The sequence below is a fragment of the Neofelis nebulosa genome, chromosome 4, assembly GCF_028018385.1.
Source record: "Neofelis nebulosa isolate mNeoNeb1 chromosome 4, mNeoNeb1.pri, whole genome shotgun sequence".
Taxonomy (NCBI): domain Eukaryota; kingdom Metazoa; phylum Chordata; class Mammalia; order Carnivora; family Felidae; genus Neofelis; species Neofelis nebulosa.
The window spans coordinates 22,920,447-22,940,183 of record NC_080785.1 but is presented as its reverse complement, the minus strand read 5'-3'; the positions used below and the strand labels follow the sequence as shown (position 1 = coordinate 22,940,183).

The window sequence follows — 19,737 nt, the reverse complement described above, 5'->3', positions numbered from 1 at the left end:
GAAAAACCTCTTTTCAAACTAGGCTGCTGGGGTGACGACACATCCAGGGTTGAGGATGATGAATACAGGCAGAGGAGAGGGCAGAGGAGACGAGCGAGTCCACTCAGAGAGGACACAGGAGAGTAGCTACAGGAAGGGTGCAAGGGAAGGTCTGCTGGAGGGGAATCGCAGGGGGACGTGAGGACCACAGGGACAAGACTCTGCAGGGGACAGTGTCACGGGTCTGAAGTCGGGTGGGGTAACCTAGAGAGAGGCACCATGGCAGACACCAAAAGGACAAGATTAGGGCCAAAGATACCGTCACAGTGCCTTGTGTCATAAGGTGGGGGGGGGGGGGCTGGAGGGGTGTGAGGGAGCCGTGTGAACAGAACGGTGGTCTCATGCAGACTGGGGTTTGGGGGTATGGATGTCAGAGAGTAAACGTGGAAAGAATGAGGTGGTTCCAAGAGGATAGAGCCGGGTCAATGTCAAATGGTGGGAATGCTGGCAGTTTGAGGAACAAGGTCAATGGCGACCGGTGGAGCCCCGAAGCATCTAAGGGGAGAGTGCAGCCAGGGAGCAGGTCGGGTTTCTGTAGCCCGGATGGTTCACAGGGATGGGGGTGGCGGTGGACTTCATCTGAGGAGGATGCAGGCATGGCCCCCATCAGGCCTATGAAGATACCTGAGGGACGAGCTGTTCTCTGCTCAAAGCAAAACCAAAGAAAACCCCAAAACGAAAACACAGAAGAAGGCATGAGAGATGATGCTGATAGGCGGTCTTGGGGGTCACGCGTCCTCGGGGGAGAATCGCTGGGTGGAAGGGGCCGAGTGGAGGGCGGGCGGAGAGGTGAAGCTTGAGCCAGAGGAGCCCCTGAGCCGGGGGTGCGTGGGGACATCAGAGTCAGGACTGTCAGACACGGGGCAAAGGACGTGGGACCAGGAAGACAGCAAGCAAATGGATGTAGCCGAGAAGGCCTCTGGTACGAGGTGGGGTGGGTGGGAGGGTTGGGATTAGCAGTGGGTGGGGAGTGCAGGCTGGTTGACACATTAGGACTCGGGCCGAGAGAGAGGAGAATGGCGATCGAAAGGAAGCTGTGTGAGCACCGTGAGCACAGAGCACGGGGCGGGCTGTCCACGCAGAAGGAAGGGGCGGGCGGGACAGGAGACCACAGGGCTGATCATCTGGGGGAGAGATGCTGCCAGGGAGGCAGGAGGACCCAGGGCTCCTGCAGGTGGAGGCCGAGTGCAGTGGTGTCGGGCCGTGTGGGCAGGGGTGAGGGCGGGAGGGAGGGTGCAAGGGAAAATGCTGCAGTGAAAGGAAAGAGGAAGGAGGGTCAGAGGACCAGGCTCCCGGAGAGCGCTGTAGGGAGAGTGTGCAACGAACGGGTCCGAGTGGAAACAGGAAAGGTCGCGGGAGGGACGTGTGTGGGGCCCAGGCGGCCTGCAGGGTGTGGGTCCACAGGACGTGAGCAGGGGCTGGCGGGGGAGCGTGCGGGCTCAGTACCGTATGTCTGAAGCAGAGAAGACGGAGGTGAGTTGAGCGGGAGGTGAGGGAGCGAGCAGGGAGCACACAGCAGAGAGGACGGCGGAAGCAGCCGGACGACTCCGAGGGTAGCTGAAGGGACGTCACGTGGCTCAGGTGGCGGGACGGTTCCGATGTCATGTGTGCGGTAGACAAGCAGAGCAGGAGAGGCAGGGGGTGGGCCCTGGAGGCCCATCAGGCGATGCCCCATCAGTCCGCAGCAGGTGGGAGGACATGGTGGGGGAGAGGTGGTCCGAGGGGCAGGAGTGAGAAGGGGCAGGTGAGGGCCTCGCAGGTAGGGCAGGAGAGGCTGGGGAGGGTCAGGGAACGAATGTCCTGTGCCGGGAGGGATGGCAGAGGGCCCGGGGGAGGGAGCGGGCGGGAGGCATGCAGGAACGGTGCCCCCAGGTGTGGGGGGAAGAGGGTCTCAAGGAAGAGACCACTGAATTCACTGGAAGGTGGTAGACCTGGGACTGGATGCTGACGATGAAGTAGAGGGGTTCTGGAAGACAGAGGTGGGAGAGGAGGCAGAGGATAGGCTGCTCGAGGTGCTTCTGCATCCAGTGGGGGGGGGGGGGGAGAGTGGAATCTGAGCAGCCGCAAAGGCAGTGGGGGGATTTGTGGGGACAGGGGAGTCAATGGGAAGGGCAGGGCAGGCCGCTCGGGGGAGGGCAGAGAATCTCTCGCATGCCGCACTGGGCTCAGGAAGGGTAAGGAGGGCGGTGCTGTGAGGAGGGAGGTGGCCTGATGAGCTCCTATCTAGGGACGTCAGCAAGGCTGGGGAGGTGGTGCAGAGTGGCCTGTGGGGTATATGAGGCCAGATGATAGGAGCAGAGCTGAGCAGAGCCAAGATGCTACGGGCAGGGCGTTTGAAGTCGAGGGCCCCGAACGCAGGTGGGAAAGGAACTGTGTAAGGACAGAACACAGAGGGGGAGGGGCAGCACTCCACATTCAGACATGTCCTGCACAGAGACCTCTGGCCGGTCACTTCAGGGACTTGGGATGGACTCACGTGGTTGGAGTCCAGTGCGTGGGTAGAAAATCTGCTTAGAGTGGAGGAGTGCACAGTAACCAAGGCAAAAGTGACGGTTTGTAGCAGTAACTAATTCTGTGTATGCTACATCAGGAAGGCTGGAGGGGTGGAGGTCTGGCACCCAGCAGAGCCTGTACAGGGAAGCAGATAAGAAGTGACCTGTAACCCAGCATGATGCCCTGGGTCTATCGAAGAAGATGATGTCGGCGGCAGAGGGGCACGGAGGGAGAGCAAGGGGTGGGCTGGTGAGGTCTGGGGACCCTTGTTTTAGAGGCTTGATATGGTGGACAACAGAGGCAGCAGGGCTTACTGGATGGAGAACGAGAGGGTGGGCTGACATCTGCACGTGGCCAAGAGGGAAGGAGGGCAAGGGGGGATCTGGACCGTGTCAGTGGGGTGTGGAGGGCAAGCGTGATGGGCAGGGGTGCATCAGGGGACCCGGTGGAGAAGGAATGGAAGCAGGGGAGGTGAGGGAAGGAGGACGGGCTCAGAGTGCAGGCCTGGTGTCAAGTCCGGTGGGCAAGGGCTTGATCGAAAAGGGAAGAGAGGAGGAAGGAAGGTGAGGTGGGGTGAGGCTAGGGGACAAGGGAGCCTAAAGGGGGGGCGGTGGTCAGAGCCAGTGGAAGGACCAGACGAGCGCCGGCAGGTGGGTTCAGAGAGAACATGGCCCGATGAGGGGATGGAAAGGGTATGGACTGAGAGCAGGTCCCGGGAGGGAGCACCTCCCAGTGGTGAAGGGATGACCCAATGCGACTACATGACAGGCTTTCGGGAGCTTTGAGAGGCGTGGGCCCTAGAGAAGAGGCGGGGTGCTCTCCGGGGGCGGAGGAGGGAAGGGGAAGGAATGTGAAAATGGGGCCTTGATGCGGTGTGACAGGGGGGTCACGTCTCAGGGACGGGCAAGGTGAAGGGGACCCCCAGGGGACAAAGGAGAGGGGAGCATGGAAGGGAGGCAGGCTGGCCGCCAACAGGCTGGGCGGAGAAGAGGGAGGTGGCAGCGTCTGCACCCTGGCACTTCTCAGAGGTGCCTACTGGAGGCGCGTCCAGGGCTCCGGGCCAGCCAGCGGGAGCAGTGGCGTGGGGAAGGAAGAGTAGCAAAGGGGAAGGAGGTGGTAGCAGGGGCCGCCCCTGCAGCCTTGAACGTTGTGGTCAGAGTAGAACTTTCCAGCCAGGCTCTTTACTACGGATCCGGTGGGGATGGGGTGGGAGGTGGGGACGGGAGGGCAGGGTTGGGATTAATGGGGTGTATGTGCAGAGGGGTGTGGGAGACACTGGCGAAGCACCAGGCACAGAGAGAAAACCACGTTTTAAACTGAGCTCGTAACCCATCTAGACATCCAACGTTGGGGGTGATGACCACAGATGAAGCGAGGCTGGGGAAGACCAGCGAGTCTACCCAGAGAGGACACAGGACAGGAGCTGCAGGGACGGTGGCAGGTCTGCTGGGCAGGAATCCCAGACGGACGTGAGGACCACAGTGAGGGGACGGTGTCACGGGTCTGAAATGAGGAGAGCTAACGTAGGGAAGGAGCCAGCGGCACCCACGGAGAAAAACCAGTATTGGCCCAAAGATACGGTCACGTTGCCGGTAAGTCCTCAAGGCTGAGGGCGGGAGGGTGCGAACAGAACGATGCTCTCGTGCAGACTGGGCTGGGGGCACATCAGGTGTCGGGACCACATGCTCAAAGAACGCGGTGCTTCCAAGAGGATAGAGCCGGGTCGATGTCGGTGTGGGGAACTGTTGGGAATGTGAGGAACGCTGTTAACTGTTCAGGGTGTCAGTGGCAACCGAGGGAAGGAGAAGGTGACAGGCGGTGCCCGGGGAGTGCGGCCCGGGGAGTGAGCTGGGCTTCCACTGCAGTGGTTCTTCCCGAGGATGGGGGGGTGGTTTTCACCCGAGGGGGGCTGTGGGCACGGCCCCCAAGGCAGGCCTATCAAAACATCTGAGGGGGAGCAGTGCTCTGCTCCAACAAACACAAAACCAAAAAAAAACCACAAAAAGAAACCCCAAAACCACGGCCCGATGATGATGCTGATAGGCGGTCTTGGGGGTCACGCGTCCTCGGGTGAGAATCGCTGGGTGGAAGGGGCAGAGTGGAGGGCGGGCGGAGAGGTGAAGCTTGAGCAGATGAGCCCCTGGGCCGGGGGTGCGTGGGGACATCAGAGTCAGGACTGTCAGACACGGGGCAAAGGACGTGGGACCAGGAAGACAGCAAGCAAATGGATGTAGCCGAGAAGGCACCTGGCACACTGGGGACTGGGTGCGGATTCACGGTCAGCGTGTAGGGAGTGGCGTGCCAAAGTGGTGTTCCCAGAGCTAGGGACGCTTCAGGACTCGGGCCGAGAGAGAGGAGAATGGCGATCGAAAGGAAGCTGTGTGAGCACCGTGAGCACAGAGCACGGGGCGGGCTGTCCACGCAGAAGGAAGGGGCGGGCGGGACAGGAAACCACAGGGCTGATCATCTGGGGGAGAGATGCTGCCAGGGAGGCAGGAGGACCCAGGGCTCCTGCAGGTGGAGGCCGAGTGCAGTGGTGTCGGGCCGTGTGGGCAGGGGCGAGGGCGGGAGGGAGGGTGGAAGGGAAAATGCTGCAGTGAAAGGAAAGAGGAAGGAGGGTCAGAGGACCAGGCTCCCGGAGAGCGCTGTAGGGAGAGTGTGCAACGAACGGGTCCGAGTGGAAACAGGAAAGGTCACGGGAGGGACGTGTGTGGGGCCCAGGCGGCCTGCAGGGTGTGGGTCCACAGGACGTGAGCAGGGGCTGGCGGGGAGCGTGCGGGTTCAGTACCGTATGTCTGAAGCAGAGAAGACGGAGGTGAGTTGAGCGGGGGGTGAGGGAGCGAGCAGGGAGCACACAGCAGAGAGGACGGCGGAAGCAGCCGGAGGACTCCGAGGGTAGCTGAAGGGACGTCACGTGGTTCAGGTGGCGGGACGGTTCCGATGTCATGTGTGCGGTAGACAAGCAGAGCAGGAGAGGCAGGGGGGCGGGCCCCGGAGGCCCATCAGGCGATGCCCCATCAGTCCGCAGCAGGTGGGAGGACATGGTGGGGGAGAGGTGGTCCGAGGGGCAGGAGTGAGAAGGGGCAGGTGAGGGCAGGAGAGGCTGGGGAGGGTCAGGGAATGAATGTCCTGTGCCGGGAGGGATGGCAGAGGGCCCGGGGGAGGGAGCGGGCGAGAGGCATCCAGGAACTGCCCCCCAAATGTGGACAAGGTCTTGAAGAACCAACCCCCCTGCCCCAGGAGGAAGAGGACAGCCCACGAGGAAGCAGGAGTGGGGGGAGGCGGCCAGAGGAGAGGAGTCAGGAGAGCTGGTGGCCCGTTTAAAATGTTGGGGACAACGCTGTCAGTGCAGGGCATGGTGAGAAGATGAAAGGTCAGAGAAAGGACCAGGGAATGACCTCCCAAGTGGCCGACCTGAAACGTAGAGGGGTTAGCAGCGACGTCAGCAGCAGGTGGATTCAGTACAGCACACTGGGACAAAGGCCAGTCAAGAGGAAGAAGACGTGGCGGAAAAGACCCGTGACCCCTTCACGTGCCCGGCAGGAGGTAGGTGAGGAAGGACAGGACGCTGTGGATGGAGCAGAGTGTCTCTGAGCACAGTCAACGGGACGAGAAGAGCGGCAGGCAGCGGGGGAGGAGGAGACAACCTGTGGCCGCCTGCGGAGCTCAGGTTTGGTAAAAGGGCATCAGGGAGAACGGAACCGCGCCCTGGAGAACTTCCCAGCAGCGGGGATGTCGGCAGGTCTGGGGGCAAAAGGGGAGGCCCGTGTGCTCGTGAGGCCCGATGGTGGGAGCACTCTAATGAACCTAAGAACGCATAGGTGCTGCTGTGTGACTGTGTGACGGTGTAGAATATTACAGAATATTTACAGCCGAATAAAGCCACATCGGTACGGTGCCGTCACTTGGACTTTGAAAGGACGGCACTGGGCGCCGGTAACCGTGAATGCAACAGACGGCGACGCGCCGTTCATATGTTCGCTGTTTTTCCAACGGAAGGGAGCGGAGGAAAAGTGGAAAGAAGTGGCTGAAACGAAATCGGAATTAAGCTGACAGTATACTTACTAAGTAAGCTCGCAACTACTGAGCAACATTACAATGGTGATGATCCGCAGTGCTGCCTGTCAGCTGGATCACAGTTAATGGGATGAAGGGAACTGGGAGAAATATGTAAACATAAATTGTTGCAGAGAAACAGGTGGCTGCCTGCAAACTATCACGTAATCGCGTGGAAGCTGGCCGACTCGGGAGAACGCGCGGTCGTCCAGAGCTAAATTCGGGAAGCGAAGCCTGGACGGAGGGCACCCGCTGCAATCCTCCAGTGCTTCTGGTGTCCAAATACGAAGGTGCGAGTAAGTCATTAGAGGAATTTGGAGTGATGAGAGTAGGTTAAAGAGGAAGTTCCCGAGTGGAACCAGGCCTGAGTGCTACGAACAAGCAGAGGTCTTTTCCCTACAGTCAAAAGAGGGAAAAGAGGAAATGAGCGGATATGCCACCTTTGTGGTGCATCCTGGAGAGAGGTTATCGTTTAAGAACGGCAGCAGCAACAAAGGTTTGTACCCTGACCACGGTGTGACGAGGGACAGGATGGGGAGGCAGGTTGAAAGCCGCACAGCGGGAATGTTAGAAATTTCAGCGTTTGAGGAAAGCCAGGGCGGGTACAAGGAGGAGGGGCAGGTGAAAGGAGATCTGAAACCGGGAATGTTGGTCCAGCTCGTGGGTCAAACTGGAGGAATACGGATTCTAAGGCTGGATGGATACAGATTCCAGTGATCAAGGCAGAGGGAAATGGTGGTTGAACAGTAATTTCGACCTATCCTACTTTTTAAATACCTGAGTAAAAACACAGATTATGTGCTTAGCTTGGAAAAGGGCAAAGTTTCCTGAGGGGCCGTGAATAAGGATCCCTGTGAGTGGCCGGAGGCGGGTAAAAGTGAACAACTCTGATGCAGATTTTACTTAATTGAAACTGTTCATAGTGTCGGGAGTTATATTATTAATATCGAACACCAAATAATAGAATGGAGACCACAGATTCGTAAGAGGTAGGAGCCCATCGGAATCCTGCGGTAGCTCAAGAGCAGACGGAGGTTAAGGAGGTGCAGGTACCAAGTCGAGCACAGTTACGAATTGTTATGTGGGAGGCGGCGTCCCTAATGACAGAGAAAAGAGGCTCCTACACCTGTACTATTAAACTGGATCTTCGGATGGGTATCTTCTGTTGAAGACTTTTTAAGTGAGTTATTTAAATGAGTGAACATGCTTTGAGACGAGAACTATGATGCACTCAAGGCCTGACAGTCCAATAATAAAAGCAATATAGGGGGTCACAGTGGTTGTGAATCATAATGGAACAAAAAGCTCAACAGGCAGGGGGCATCCTAGAGGTCGGGTGGGGGAAACAGTCCTAGAATGTTGCACATACCCGTAGTCTGTGCTCTCGGGGTGCAATAAACCTTCAGAGGAAAGCAAGTTGCTGAATGGGAAAGGGTGCTAAGAAAGAACGCTGCCCTGAAGGCTTTTCTAAGCATGTCCGCATAAAGGAGGAGTGGCTGGAGGACCGAAGACTGGTAGGACTAACTGAATAGAGACCTGGGATAATGGTCAGCTTCCCACAAACGGCCCGTGGTTTGAGGGGAGGATTTACGGGACCATCTTGATGTTGGGCTCGAGTACATTTTATCAGATGGCGTTTAGATTTTTTGCCCACATATAAAGTAAGGGGGAGTGAGCAAGTTTAAAGATATAGCACAGACCAAGATAACCGTGGGAACCACTTCCTGGAGGTCAGAGGGTATGTCCTATGAACTGTGGAAGACTTGATTTTAAAGAGGATAAAGGCAGAAAGTGCATAGTTCCACGACTGAAACAACAACAGCTTCTGTTTATTGAGTGTTTACTATGTGTCTGGCACCATGCTAATCACCTTATTTAGTTTCATTTCATCTTTACGACAATCCTAACGAGCTTATGGAAATCTAAGAATTTGTCCAAGTTACCCAGTCCGTATGTAGCAGATCCAGATCCCAATCTGTCTCTCCCCAAAACCTATATTCCTTTCTATTATGATATACAGTTTTCAAGTTGAAAAAAATCAGTCTGTAGAATTTCTGTGTGTGTGTGTGTGTGTGTGTGTGTGTGTGTGTGTGATTGTATGGAAAATATACTTTTTGAAATAAGTAGAAGTGATATATAGATCTTCAGGTGATTAGAAAAATTCACAGTATTTGCAATGGGGAAAACACAAAAAAAAAAAAAAAAAGAAAAAAAAAGAAAAAAGAAAAAAAAAACAAAAACAGGGTGGTGGTGGTGGTGGTGAAAGACTCTTATTACCATCTATGTCCTGGTATTTCACTTCTGTTCTTTGCACAGCAAAGACTTTGAATTGGCCATAGGTTAAAAATGTTAGAGTTTCTGACCAAGACTAAAGGATAGAAAGGAGTTTGATTTTAAGCAGGTATACGATGGGTCGACTAAATATCGACTACTAACAATTAAATTTTAAAAGTCCGACTGTTGAGACAAAACTCCATTTCTTTTCTCCAAGACGCAAGGACAAGAGTTTATAACTATAAACAGTTTAACACCAATCGGAACACCCTTTGCCAAGTTTAGCAGAAAACAAAGAAAACTCTCCAAGTGCCAAATTTTTATGAACAAAATACTAACACACCATCAAGCAAAAGAGTCCATAGCCAGCAGACCAAAGGTTGAAACCTCTGGGCTAATTTGTAAGATCTGTGTTTTCAAAATAAAGTAACTCCTTAGAAAGGAGGGGTGAGGAAACCTTCCCGATACTTCCTCTCTTGGTAGAAATGTTTTTTCTTATCGTGGTTTGCTCCTGTACAATGTAATTTCTGTACTTTCAATATTGTTGTTTTCTGTATTTTGATATTGTAAAGTTGTATCTGTTGTATTCTGTTAAGACCACTCCCTGGGGTGTGAGGCACCTGACTTAGTTATCCAAGTGAGCCTGGGGAATTGGGAGGAGCTCGCATTCTCAGCTGGGAAGGGCTTGATTCTTCAGCGAGTTCAGCATTTTGCTTCCCTTTAAAATTAAGTTGCAAAGTAACGGCATCCCTTAAAAACCAGAAACCTTAGAAGTACAATAAGGGGAGGACTTTTGAGAAAAGGAGAGGTGGCTTTTGGGGGGAAAAAAACAATGATGCAGTGCAGTTTCCCAGGATGATGGCTGAAGCCCACGGCTGTGTTAAGCCTGGGCCCAGATACTGGTTTGGACCAAGGGAAAATAAAGCTAGCTTTACTGAAGAGCACAGTACAGCCGATTTCATTGGTGGCTGGTGGACATACTTTAGACAAATGTAACCAGAGGGAAACAGACCAGGAGAGAAAGTGAAGCCGGAAGGGGATGGAGCTAGAGGAACTTCATAAAGGGATCAAGGAGGTAATTAGAAGTCAAAGCCAGATGGCCTAATGCTTGAAGGAGAAATACTGAAGGCCAGATAAGAAAGTGCCTTCCTACCCAGGGGGTTATGGATCCGGGGTGGTTGCAGGATAGAAGTGTAGGTCCGACTAGGGCCAGAGGGAACCACCTGGGATTCAGACCCAGCAACGGTGCCAACTTGAATCTACCTCGTGCTAGAGTGAGTAGCCTGGTCTATCGTCCGACGCAGAGGAGATTGGGCAGGGGCTCCCAGAACCAACATCTGAAAAGGGAGTTGGGAGAGGGGCTAAGAGAAGGCAGGTTAAGCCCCAGACGGAACTGAATGATGACCAGGGATAACTATTTACTAGTACTTTTACGAATTCTTGTAACTCTGTAACTTCCCCAGTATTTGTTAGTTTTGTTAACTTCTGTTTTTTCCTGTACCGGTAGTAAAAATTGTTTTTTCGTGTACTGGTAGTAAAAATTGTTTTTTCCTGTACTAGTAATAAAAATTGTTGAAAACACCAATGCGATACGTGTGCTTATTTCCGTAAAAACTGGGTAACACTGTCGGAGTGAATCCGAGAAGAGCTCAGGTGGGAAAACGGGAAAAGAAAATCAAGTGCAATAAATACTTGACATTCATTCAGAGAGGTCGGTCACAAGACCTCAAACCCCAAGTTTGTACATCCTGTTGGCCCTAGCCGTTGGCTCCCCTTCAGAGGTCTCCCCACCCCTCCCTCAAGAGCGCATATGGGCCAAGGAGAGACTTCCAGTGCCCTTCCCAAATGTGGAGATACAGAGGCTGGCTAAGCCACTCGTCAGGATGAGTCATACTCTCAGACTTGTGCCGTAGGACCCCCAGAAACGATGATCTTAAAATGCCATGGAGCTACCGAATACAAAGTCCTTAGGAGGCCCCCGAAAAAAATCTTGAGAAGTAGGCTACGATCCTTCACAGGCGACACCAGGTACACGAACCCTCATTCGTGGTCACACTGTTACAACAGAAAGCACGGGTTCCTTTCGGAGCTACCGCCGTATACGTTCAGTTTAAACGTCCCGCAAGTATTACTTAGAGACCTGGTTATAAAATTGGTGTTTCTGCAGGAGCTAATTTTATCAATGTAAATATACCATCATTGTCATTGCATGTAATTCTGGAAGAGGACCATATTCCTGACCCCCAAACATCTGCCCAGACGTTTAAGAGCTCAAGTTGCCCTGCGTTCTGAACCTTATCTCCTCCCTCCTGTGGGTTGGTACCTGCTGTCGAATCATCATCAGGCAAACGGACAAGAGTGTAACATATTCCTGGTTGGTTATAAGGGAGGCTGGGGGCTGGGATGCAGCACAGCACTTCGTAGGAATCTGATGGTTCCACCTGCACTGTCACTTTCTCCAGCAGCTGGTCATTGAGAGTATTGGTGCATTCAAACTGAAAAGTGAGCAGACAGAAAAGCTATGGTGGAGAAGAACTGACTTCCAGCAAGTTGTTCCTTCCCACCCATAATCCACAGCTCTGTTCTGGGACCCACTGTCCCTTTCCTCTCTACACTGTCCTGCAGGTCCCCTCCTAAGACTTCCCTCGAGGCAACACGACAGCCTGGAGTTCTTTTTGTTTGCATTATTCATCAGTTTTTTGCTTCTTCCTGAGACTGAGGTCTACTGAACAAGACAGTAGAAGGCTGACAGCTAAGAGGCAAACTGAAATCCAAGTTCTTGGAACAAGCCACTTAATTTACCCTGATGTTAAATGAGGATTTATTTTTTTTAATTTTTTTTAATGTTTGTTTATTTTTGAGACAGAGAGAGACAGAGCATGAACAGGGGAGGGGCAGAGAGAGAGGGAGACACAGAATCTGAAACAGGCTCCAGGCTCTGAGCTGTCAGCAGAGAGCCCAACGCGGGGCTCGAACTCACGGACCGTGAGATCATGACCTGAGCGGAAGTCGGACGCTCAACTGACCGAGCCACCCAGGCGCCCCGAGGATTATTTTTTAATAGGTTATATACTTGATGTTGTGCCAGCTACTTCAGACATTTCGGTTTTGCGTCCTTTTAAAGTTTAACCATCATTGATTTTGAGATTGAAAAAAATAAAAAAAAAATAAAAAATAAAAAATAAAAAAATAAAAACAAATAAATAAATAAATAAATAAATAAATAAATAAAGTTTAACCATCATACGAAGGCATTTCTACAGCTACTGAGTCAGGAAAAAAAACCCAGAAATGAGGCCAAGTTACTGCTCAGTAAAATCATAATCATAAACTAGAATCATACACCAAAGGGGAGTCGATACTCATCTCTAAAGCACACGGAGCCAGGGCGGGAGCCACGGATAGCCCTTCTCTCACCTGGAACACGATGTGATCGGTAAACATGTGCTTGATACAACGAACAAAATATTCTGTCTCTGCTTCTGTAAGTTGAACAGGCTCAGAAGACTTGAACAAGGGTCCTAGGTTCATAAACTCGGGAACGGCGGCCAATTGTTCTTTCAAGGAAAAAAAAAAAAAAAAAGAGAAGAAAGTCACAGAGGAAAAGACATGCCTCTGGGTGCCTCAAATGTTTTACGTTTCCACTGCTTCACTAACAGTTGGAAGGCTCTACTAGAATGTCCCCGAGCGTTAGTGAAGTAATCTTTTATGAGAGTTTATCTATTGAATTACTACAAAGAAAAATAAATTCCTAGTGTTGTAAAATTTGAGTTCCCCATTAACCGAGACACCTAGTAAGAACAACTCTCCCAGTTAGTGACTTAGCAGTTGGAAATTGAAAAGTCCCAGGGATTCCCGGTAGCCACCACTTAGGACGATAAATGATTCGCACAAAGGTTTCCAGGGCTGAGAATTAATCAACTTGAATAAAAGTAGCGGACTTCATTATATTTACCGTGCCTGGGGTGCGAGACTATTACTTCTACCCATTAAATCATCCTACCTTGGAAAATGTCTTGCCTGGAAGGAGCCAGCTTCTCTGGCTTGGTAGCCACGAGTGTGATTTCTGCAAAGACAGATGTGAACAGTCAAATGAGCCTCCCGCCCACTGTCAAGCTAAAAACGCAGACAGAAACTTCTAGCGGATGTACAAGGAGCTATTCCCTAAATTATACCAGTCGGTTCTCTGTCCCCCTTTTCAGAGAGATGCTCATATTGAAATGTATTTAGTGAATGTAGTTTGTGAAATAATCAGTGGGCCGAAAAATCCAGAATTTGCTTTAAAGGGACCAGGATGTCCCCAAAAAACCAAACTACTAAAAGGCGCAATTTACACAACAGACCTCATGACCGAGACAGAAAGATGAGTTGTGTCATAATAGAAAAACTGAGAATGTGGAAGGTTAGAAGATCTCTCTCCTCCTCACCTCGAGCCACTAAACTCTTTTCTTTTTTGAGTTTTAAAGTGAGATATTCTTTGGGAATATTTTTTATGAGCTTGTGCCATACATTCTTTCACAACAAGCCTCCAGTAGCAAAATTAAGAATTTCCCAATCTCAGAAAATAAAAAACGGCAGCTGGCAGCATAGTCACTGCCCTGAGACACGCAGTGACCACGAACTTCACACGCGGGAACACTTAGCAGCGAAAGAAGAAAAAACTCAATCTGGGTCATGTTTCATACTCTAGGAGAAAACCAGGAAAAAACTTTTAAAAACCCTAATTAAAAAAATACATCCGGGGCGCCTGGGTGGCTCAGTCGGTTGGGCGTCCGACTTCGGCTCAGGTCATGATCTCGCAGTTCCTGGGTTCGGGCCCCGCGTCGGGCTCTGTGCTGACAGCTCAGAGCCCGGAGCCTGCTTCCGATTCTGTGTCTCCCTCCCTCTCTGCCCCTCCCCCACTCACGCCTCTGTCTCTCTCTCAAAAATAAAGATTAAAAAAATAATAATAAAAAATAAAAAACACACCCAGGGGCGCCTGGGTGGCTCAGTCGGTTAGGCCTCCAATTCTTGATTTTGGCTCAGGTCATGATCTCACAGTTAGTTCGTGGGTTCAAACCCCACGTCGGGACTCTGTGCTGACAGTGCAGAGCCTCCTTGGGATTCTCTGCTTCCCTCTCTCTCTGCCCCTCCCTGCTCTCTAAATAAATAAACATTTAAAAAAAAAAAAATCCATGTTAGTTCCATAAGATTCAGGAGCGACGATTAAACAAATCAAAGAAGTCTTTGTGAAAATATACTAACAGCATATTTCACTGGTGCAAAATCACTCACACATAGGAAAACTAACAGCAAAGTGTTCCCGTTACCTGCTTTCTGTTCAAAGACAGGAGCCATAGCAAGAGGAATGGATTTCATGTCAAAGGGCTTTTCTGAAGGCTCCAATGTGTACTGGTGTAAGGCTTTCTCCATCCCCGGCACAGAGACAGTGAGGCCTACAAAATAGAAATCTCAGCATTCTAACTCCTTGCCCATCCTAGGATCCAGACAGGCCCAGATGTGTAGTATTTATCTAAGCTTTCTGAAGGAAGAGAAGGATGAAGCCACAGACTTCATAACTTAAATGGTTCAAAATGAAGCTGTCTTACAAGACTGCCTTCCAACTTTGCCTGAGGAAGCATGGGAGCAGAGCATCAAGGTATCCAACAAATCAGAAGTCCCTTCCAGGAAAGAAAGCAACTTAGCCACGTGGGAACAACCGTAACATAGAGGGGAAAGGTGGAGCCAATCCAGGGGAAGTTCAAGGAGAGCCAGCGACCAGCAGTGCTCTCCGGGCCCCTTACAGACTTTCGGTTCCCCTAGAAACGGAAGCGCATGCAAAGACAGACGACAAGCATGTGCCTAGTGAAGTCGGCTCTTAATGCAAATCACAAGATAATGCTTCCAAGATGCCACCTGGGGGCCAAAAACGTATTTGTCTCCATTCCTGGCTCTCACTGACCGTTGAAGACGTAGGTAGCATTCAGTGACATCTGCCTCTGCTGCAGCACATTCAGGTAGAAAGTAGCTCTGTCCCGAACCTCATCGTCAGTATCCATCATACACCTGTCCAGGGGACACAGAAGAGGCATGTCACAGCACCCTCAGATTTTCCGAGAGCTTTCCTTCCCACCATACCCAAACGACACGGAGCAGGCTGTCCGACACTACCTGTGGAAAAGGGCTCAACAGCCAACAGTGGATCCTACAATCTCCATAAATTCGGGAGACTGTCCTGAACTGGTAAAGAAATAGGGTCTTTATGAACCAGAAGCGCTACATAAGCAGGCATTAAAATGATGAGGAAGAATACAAAAACATGAGAGAGCAGGTTGGAGTCTAGTCTTGAATATGCAGCCACACGACCCTGGTAAAGACTTAAGACTTCTTCATCATTAAGAGATGGGACTATTGGGGCGCCTGGGTGGCGCAGTCGGTTAAGCGTCCGACTTCAGCCAGGTCACGATCTCGCGGTCCGTGAGTTCGAGCCCCGCGTCAGGCTCTGGGCCGATGGCTCGGAGCCTGGAGCCTGTTTCCGATTCTGTGTCTCCCTCTCTCTCTGCCCCTCCCCCGTTCATGCTCTGTCTCTCTCTGTCCCACAAATAAATAAAAAACGTTGAAAAAAAAAAAAAAATTAAAAAAAAAAAAAAAGAGATGGGACTATTACGCTTTCTAAGGATACTAAAAAGGATTCAGAATCCAGCCACTGTTACTACTCAAATGGCAATTTGTTTTATTTCAACCAGCCAGCCTTTAGCTTATAATTTTTCTGCTTCAATTGTAAGATGTAATCACCGAGTATTTGCTAAAGCAGATCTTTTCCTCATCAAATAGGGAACCATGGAAACCACGAAAAGCTGATTTTTCATCTCTCCATAGCGAATCACTTTGAAGTTGGCCCCTATTCTGCAAATTGAGGCACATATATTTAAGTCACTTCCTCAAACCCCATGGGAGAAAGTCAAAATCAAATCTACGTGTGCACACACAATTACTAGAAAGATAACAAAAATGCCACTCGCCCCTGACTTACTCCATCAGTTCTACTCTTAGGCTCCACGGAACATTTGATATGGTTCAATGAAGCATTGTCTATTCAGTCATATGGCGTCCTTAAAAAAAAAAAAAAAAAAAAAAAAAAAAAGACATACTTACCTTTGTAAGAGGACAAGGATGCTTGGGAGAAGATTCTCATTTTGAGCCCCAAATTTAGCCAAAGCACTCACAGCAGCTACAATGAAGCATAAAACAGAACAACATAAATACTGTATTGGTGTCTCAGGGGTACGCAGTAATTATTCAAAAAACAAAAACCAGAAACCAAAAAAAGAAGCTTCCCCGTGTTCAGTGGGAATAAACTCTCTTAATTTGTGTATTTCTTGATTTTATCTCTTTGCCCCGTTTAAGCCTAACTAGAAATCTGCAGGCCCAAGACAGCTATGGATAGGAAAATTCTCTATGCACTGAGAAAAAAGAATCATATGTGTGTGTGTGTGTGTGTGTGTGTGTGTGTGTGTATATATATATATATATACACACACACACATATGTGTGTGTGTATATATATATATATATATACACATACATATGTGTGTGTGTGTATATATATATATATATATATGTATGTATATATATATATAGGCCTTCCTCCACTCTGACCACAGCCCCCTGTATACCACAGTGACGTAATGAAGCTCTAACACAAACAACCAACCCCAAGCATAAAAAGCAACTCTACTATTAAATTCACTCCATTCAGGGAAAGATTTATTGCTTACCTAACTTTTGTCGGGAGTGGTGCCGGGGGTAGAAAGAGAAAAGACACAGTCCCTGATCTCAGGGAGTTGGACTCTAGTGGAGAAGACAGGTAAGTAAAGAGACAATGACAACGTGGTAAAGTCCACGGCAGAACTACATCCAGGATGCTATGTGAGAAGAGAGAGAGGAGCCTAAATCAGAATTGCTGGAGAAGTGACCCAAGGATGGACGCTTGCCACCTGCGCTAAAACTTGAGGGGACAAGTCAAGTTAGCCAGAGGGAAAGGGCGGGGAAGGAGCGCCACAGGCAGAGAGAACAAATCCAAGGCAGGGCGAGGCAGTGACACGACGGAACAGGTACGCTTGAGCCTCACGCTTCTTATGACCGGACATCGAATACAGGGCACACCTGCGTATGTGTAACAGGGCGCATTACGAACTGGCTGTTCGTAAGCAGACTCTGTGCGCCAAGGCCATTTTGGAAGCCGAGCGTGGAGAACAGACTGGACACCTGTGAGACTACCATGCAGTCGGACTAGGCGGGCATCTGAAATGGAGGAGGGCCTACACCAGCACTTGGGGAAACAGAAAAGAGAGAACGCAGAAACGCTAAGGCGGCGGAGTTGACGGAACTTTGTCAGGGAGCCGATGGGGCTTCTAGAACGGCAGAATGCGCTTCCGTCTTGACGGCTGAGTGGATGGCAAAGGTGAGGACTTCCATTTGGGTTGCATCTGAAGTGCCTTAGACAGGGGCATACAAGTTCAGGAAAGAGACCCGGGACCGCAATGCCACGGCATAGCGGTGGAGCTCGGAAAACGACCCCCACAAAAGACAGCGTTATAGCCATTAGTACGAAGTGTGTGTATTCTCAAGTGTGTATTTTTTGAGGGTGTATTTTTAAGTTGGTAAGACAGACCCCCAAGGGAAATGAGCATTTTAAGGAACGAAAGAGAAGCCTTACAAATCGGACTGGGGAGGGACGGAAGTCACGGGCTCTCGTGGGCACCAAGCGGAGAGTTTCAAGATGTGTTCAGCCACTCATTCAGGCCGAAGGAGGTGAACAAAGGTAAGAACTTGATTTTCCAACTAGCTTATCGGTAACTTTAAAAATTAGCTTCGGAGGGCTTTTAAGGGAGAGAGCCAGTTTATCGTGAGCTGAAGAAAAAATGGGGAATAAATTCACGGAGGCAGTTAGTAACGGCTACTTCAAGTTTACCTGACAGGGGAGGTATAGTCAATACCTAGTAAGAAACAGTGCATCAGAGGAAGGTTTATATATATATTTTTTTATAAATCTTCTTGAATATTTATTCAGTTTTTGAGGGAGCGAGAACAAGAACAAGCGGGAGAGGGACAGAGAGAGAGAAGGAGACACACAATCCGAAGCAGACTCCAGGCTCCGAGCTGTCAGCGCAGAGCCCGACGAGGGGCTCAAACTCACGAACCGCGAGATCATGACCTGAGCTGAAGTCGGACGCTTAACCGACTGAGCCACTCAGGTGCCCCAGTTTATATTTTTAATAGGAGAGCTTTTCACCTGTTCATATGCTCAGGGGAAGGAATGATTAGAGAGGAGGAAGTCAAAAAAAATGTCCTAAGATCTCTTGAAAAAGTCACTTAAAAATACACACACGCGCGCGCGTGCGCGCGCACACACACGCGCACACACACGCGCACACACACACACACACTTCATACTAATGGCTCTAAGTCTGAGAAAAACCACCTGATGCCATCACAGCATTCCCATCATACTGAAAGTCAAGAGTTATCTGTCTCTAACCAGCAGCAGAAATCCGGATGGAAACCGAGCGCCAACAAAGAGCTGCGTCATCTGGCCCGAGTAGATCCCAAGCCCCCACCCTCACTCAGACCTTGCAACTTCATTTTCCAATTTCATCACCACCCCCCTGAGTTAATAAGCATTTCAGAGGATTAGGAGTGTCGTCCGTATCAGCGTTCCAATGACTCACCAGCTCTGACAGCCTCGTTCTCCAGTACGACCCTATTAAAGATAAAGCGGATATACTTGGAGGGGACGGGCGTTCTGGGGCCCTCTTTGCCCAACAAGTGTAGAATCTTAGTGGCCAGAACAGTGTGTTCACAGTCCTCAATGAATTCACAAAGGTGGGCTAGACCGGCTTCTTTACCCTCGGGGTTCTCTTCCACAATGCTGATTATGCAGTCCACAATGGCTCGCTTATATTCAAAGCCTCCCTGGCAAAAGAGAAAACTGCCATTCATTCGGAGGAGGACGCTTTTTGAAGAAATGCTTCTAACTCCGAGGCTCAAGCTTATAATATTCAAATTTCATTTCCTTTCCCTTCTGAAAGAAACAAAAGTGTCTGTGCTCCCAGTGCTAAAACAACAGCATGTTTAGTGATGAGAAGACGGCAACCAGAATTAAAGCACACTATTTCGGAGGCATGCTGAGAGGATAAAGCTGTTTTAAATACGACGGATGGGATCTCATGGGAATCGTTAAGAATTTGAGAGAGCAACTTTCTATGATGAGAATATGTCTTGTCTACCTACATCATCTCGGAGCATGCTGGAGAGGAAAGTCATCATGACGCTGTGCTTTCGAGGGTATTTCTGGCAGAGAGCACTGATGGCCTGTACAACCACCACCTGTAGAAAAACACAGAAAGGATGTTCGTCTTTACAGCTTTAGCTACGAGGCATACTTTGCCTCTTACTCGCTGCAAGCTAAGAAGGGGCTGTAGTTACCTCAAATGGCAATAAGGCTTCTCCGTGAAGGATCGGGTAGGAGGGCTCAAAGGAAAATAAACAACAATTTTCAAGAGACCCCAGCCCCCTGCTCCAAGCACATAAGCCCAGAAAAATTTTAAAGTCAACAGTGAAGAGAAAAAGCGTAAACAGCCCGATTTCCGTAGAAGAAAGAGTTACTGAGGAACTAGTTCACAAAATGGTTTCTAGGAAAATGTTACCACAACTTAACTTTAAAGACCAGCGTCAAGAAATAAGTAGGGTGTGAGATTTTACCCTACTTGCAAGCTAACACGTTAGTCTGCGGTTTCACGGATTGCTGGGAGAGAAAACACGAGACTCCTGGATCAGAGATGGGCGGCTAAATACAGCAATGGCAGTAGAGCATCAGCAGCTGGGGCAGTATCC

At 50.2% G+C, this 19,737-nt stretch overlaps 1 protein-coding gene across 2 annotated transcripts in view; it reads right to left on the bottom strand.

The window, feature by feature from the left end:
* COPG2 (COPI coat complex subunit gamma 2) overlaps positions 1-19,737 on the bottom strand; it is a 116,777-nt gene that overhangs the window by 34,848 nt on the left and 62,192 nt on the right. For both annotated transcript variants that reach the window (XM_058724252.1, XM_058724253.1), the window contains 8 exons: positions 19,135-19,230; positions 18,573-18,816; positions 15,997-16,072; positions 14,804-14,907; positions 14,172-14,297; positions 12,866-12,928; positions 12,280-12,419; positions 11,186-11,357 (listed from right to left, as the gene is read on the bottom strand). In XM_058724252.1, the coding sequence (XP_058580235.1) occupies positions 11,186-11,357; positions 12,280-12,419; positions 12,866-12,928; positions 14,172-14,297; positions 14,804-14,907; positions 15,997-16,072; positions 18,573-18,816; positions 19,135-19,230 (1,021 nt within the window). The remainder of the gene's footprint in view (positions 1-11,185; positions 11,358-12,279; positions 12,420-12,865; positions 12,929-14,171; positions 14,298-14,803; positions 14,908-15,996; positions 16,073-18,572; positions 18,817-19,134; positions 19,231-19,737) is intronic.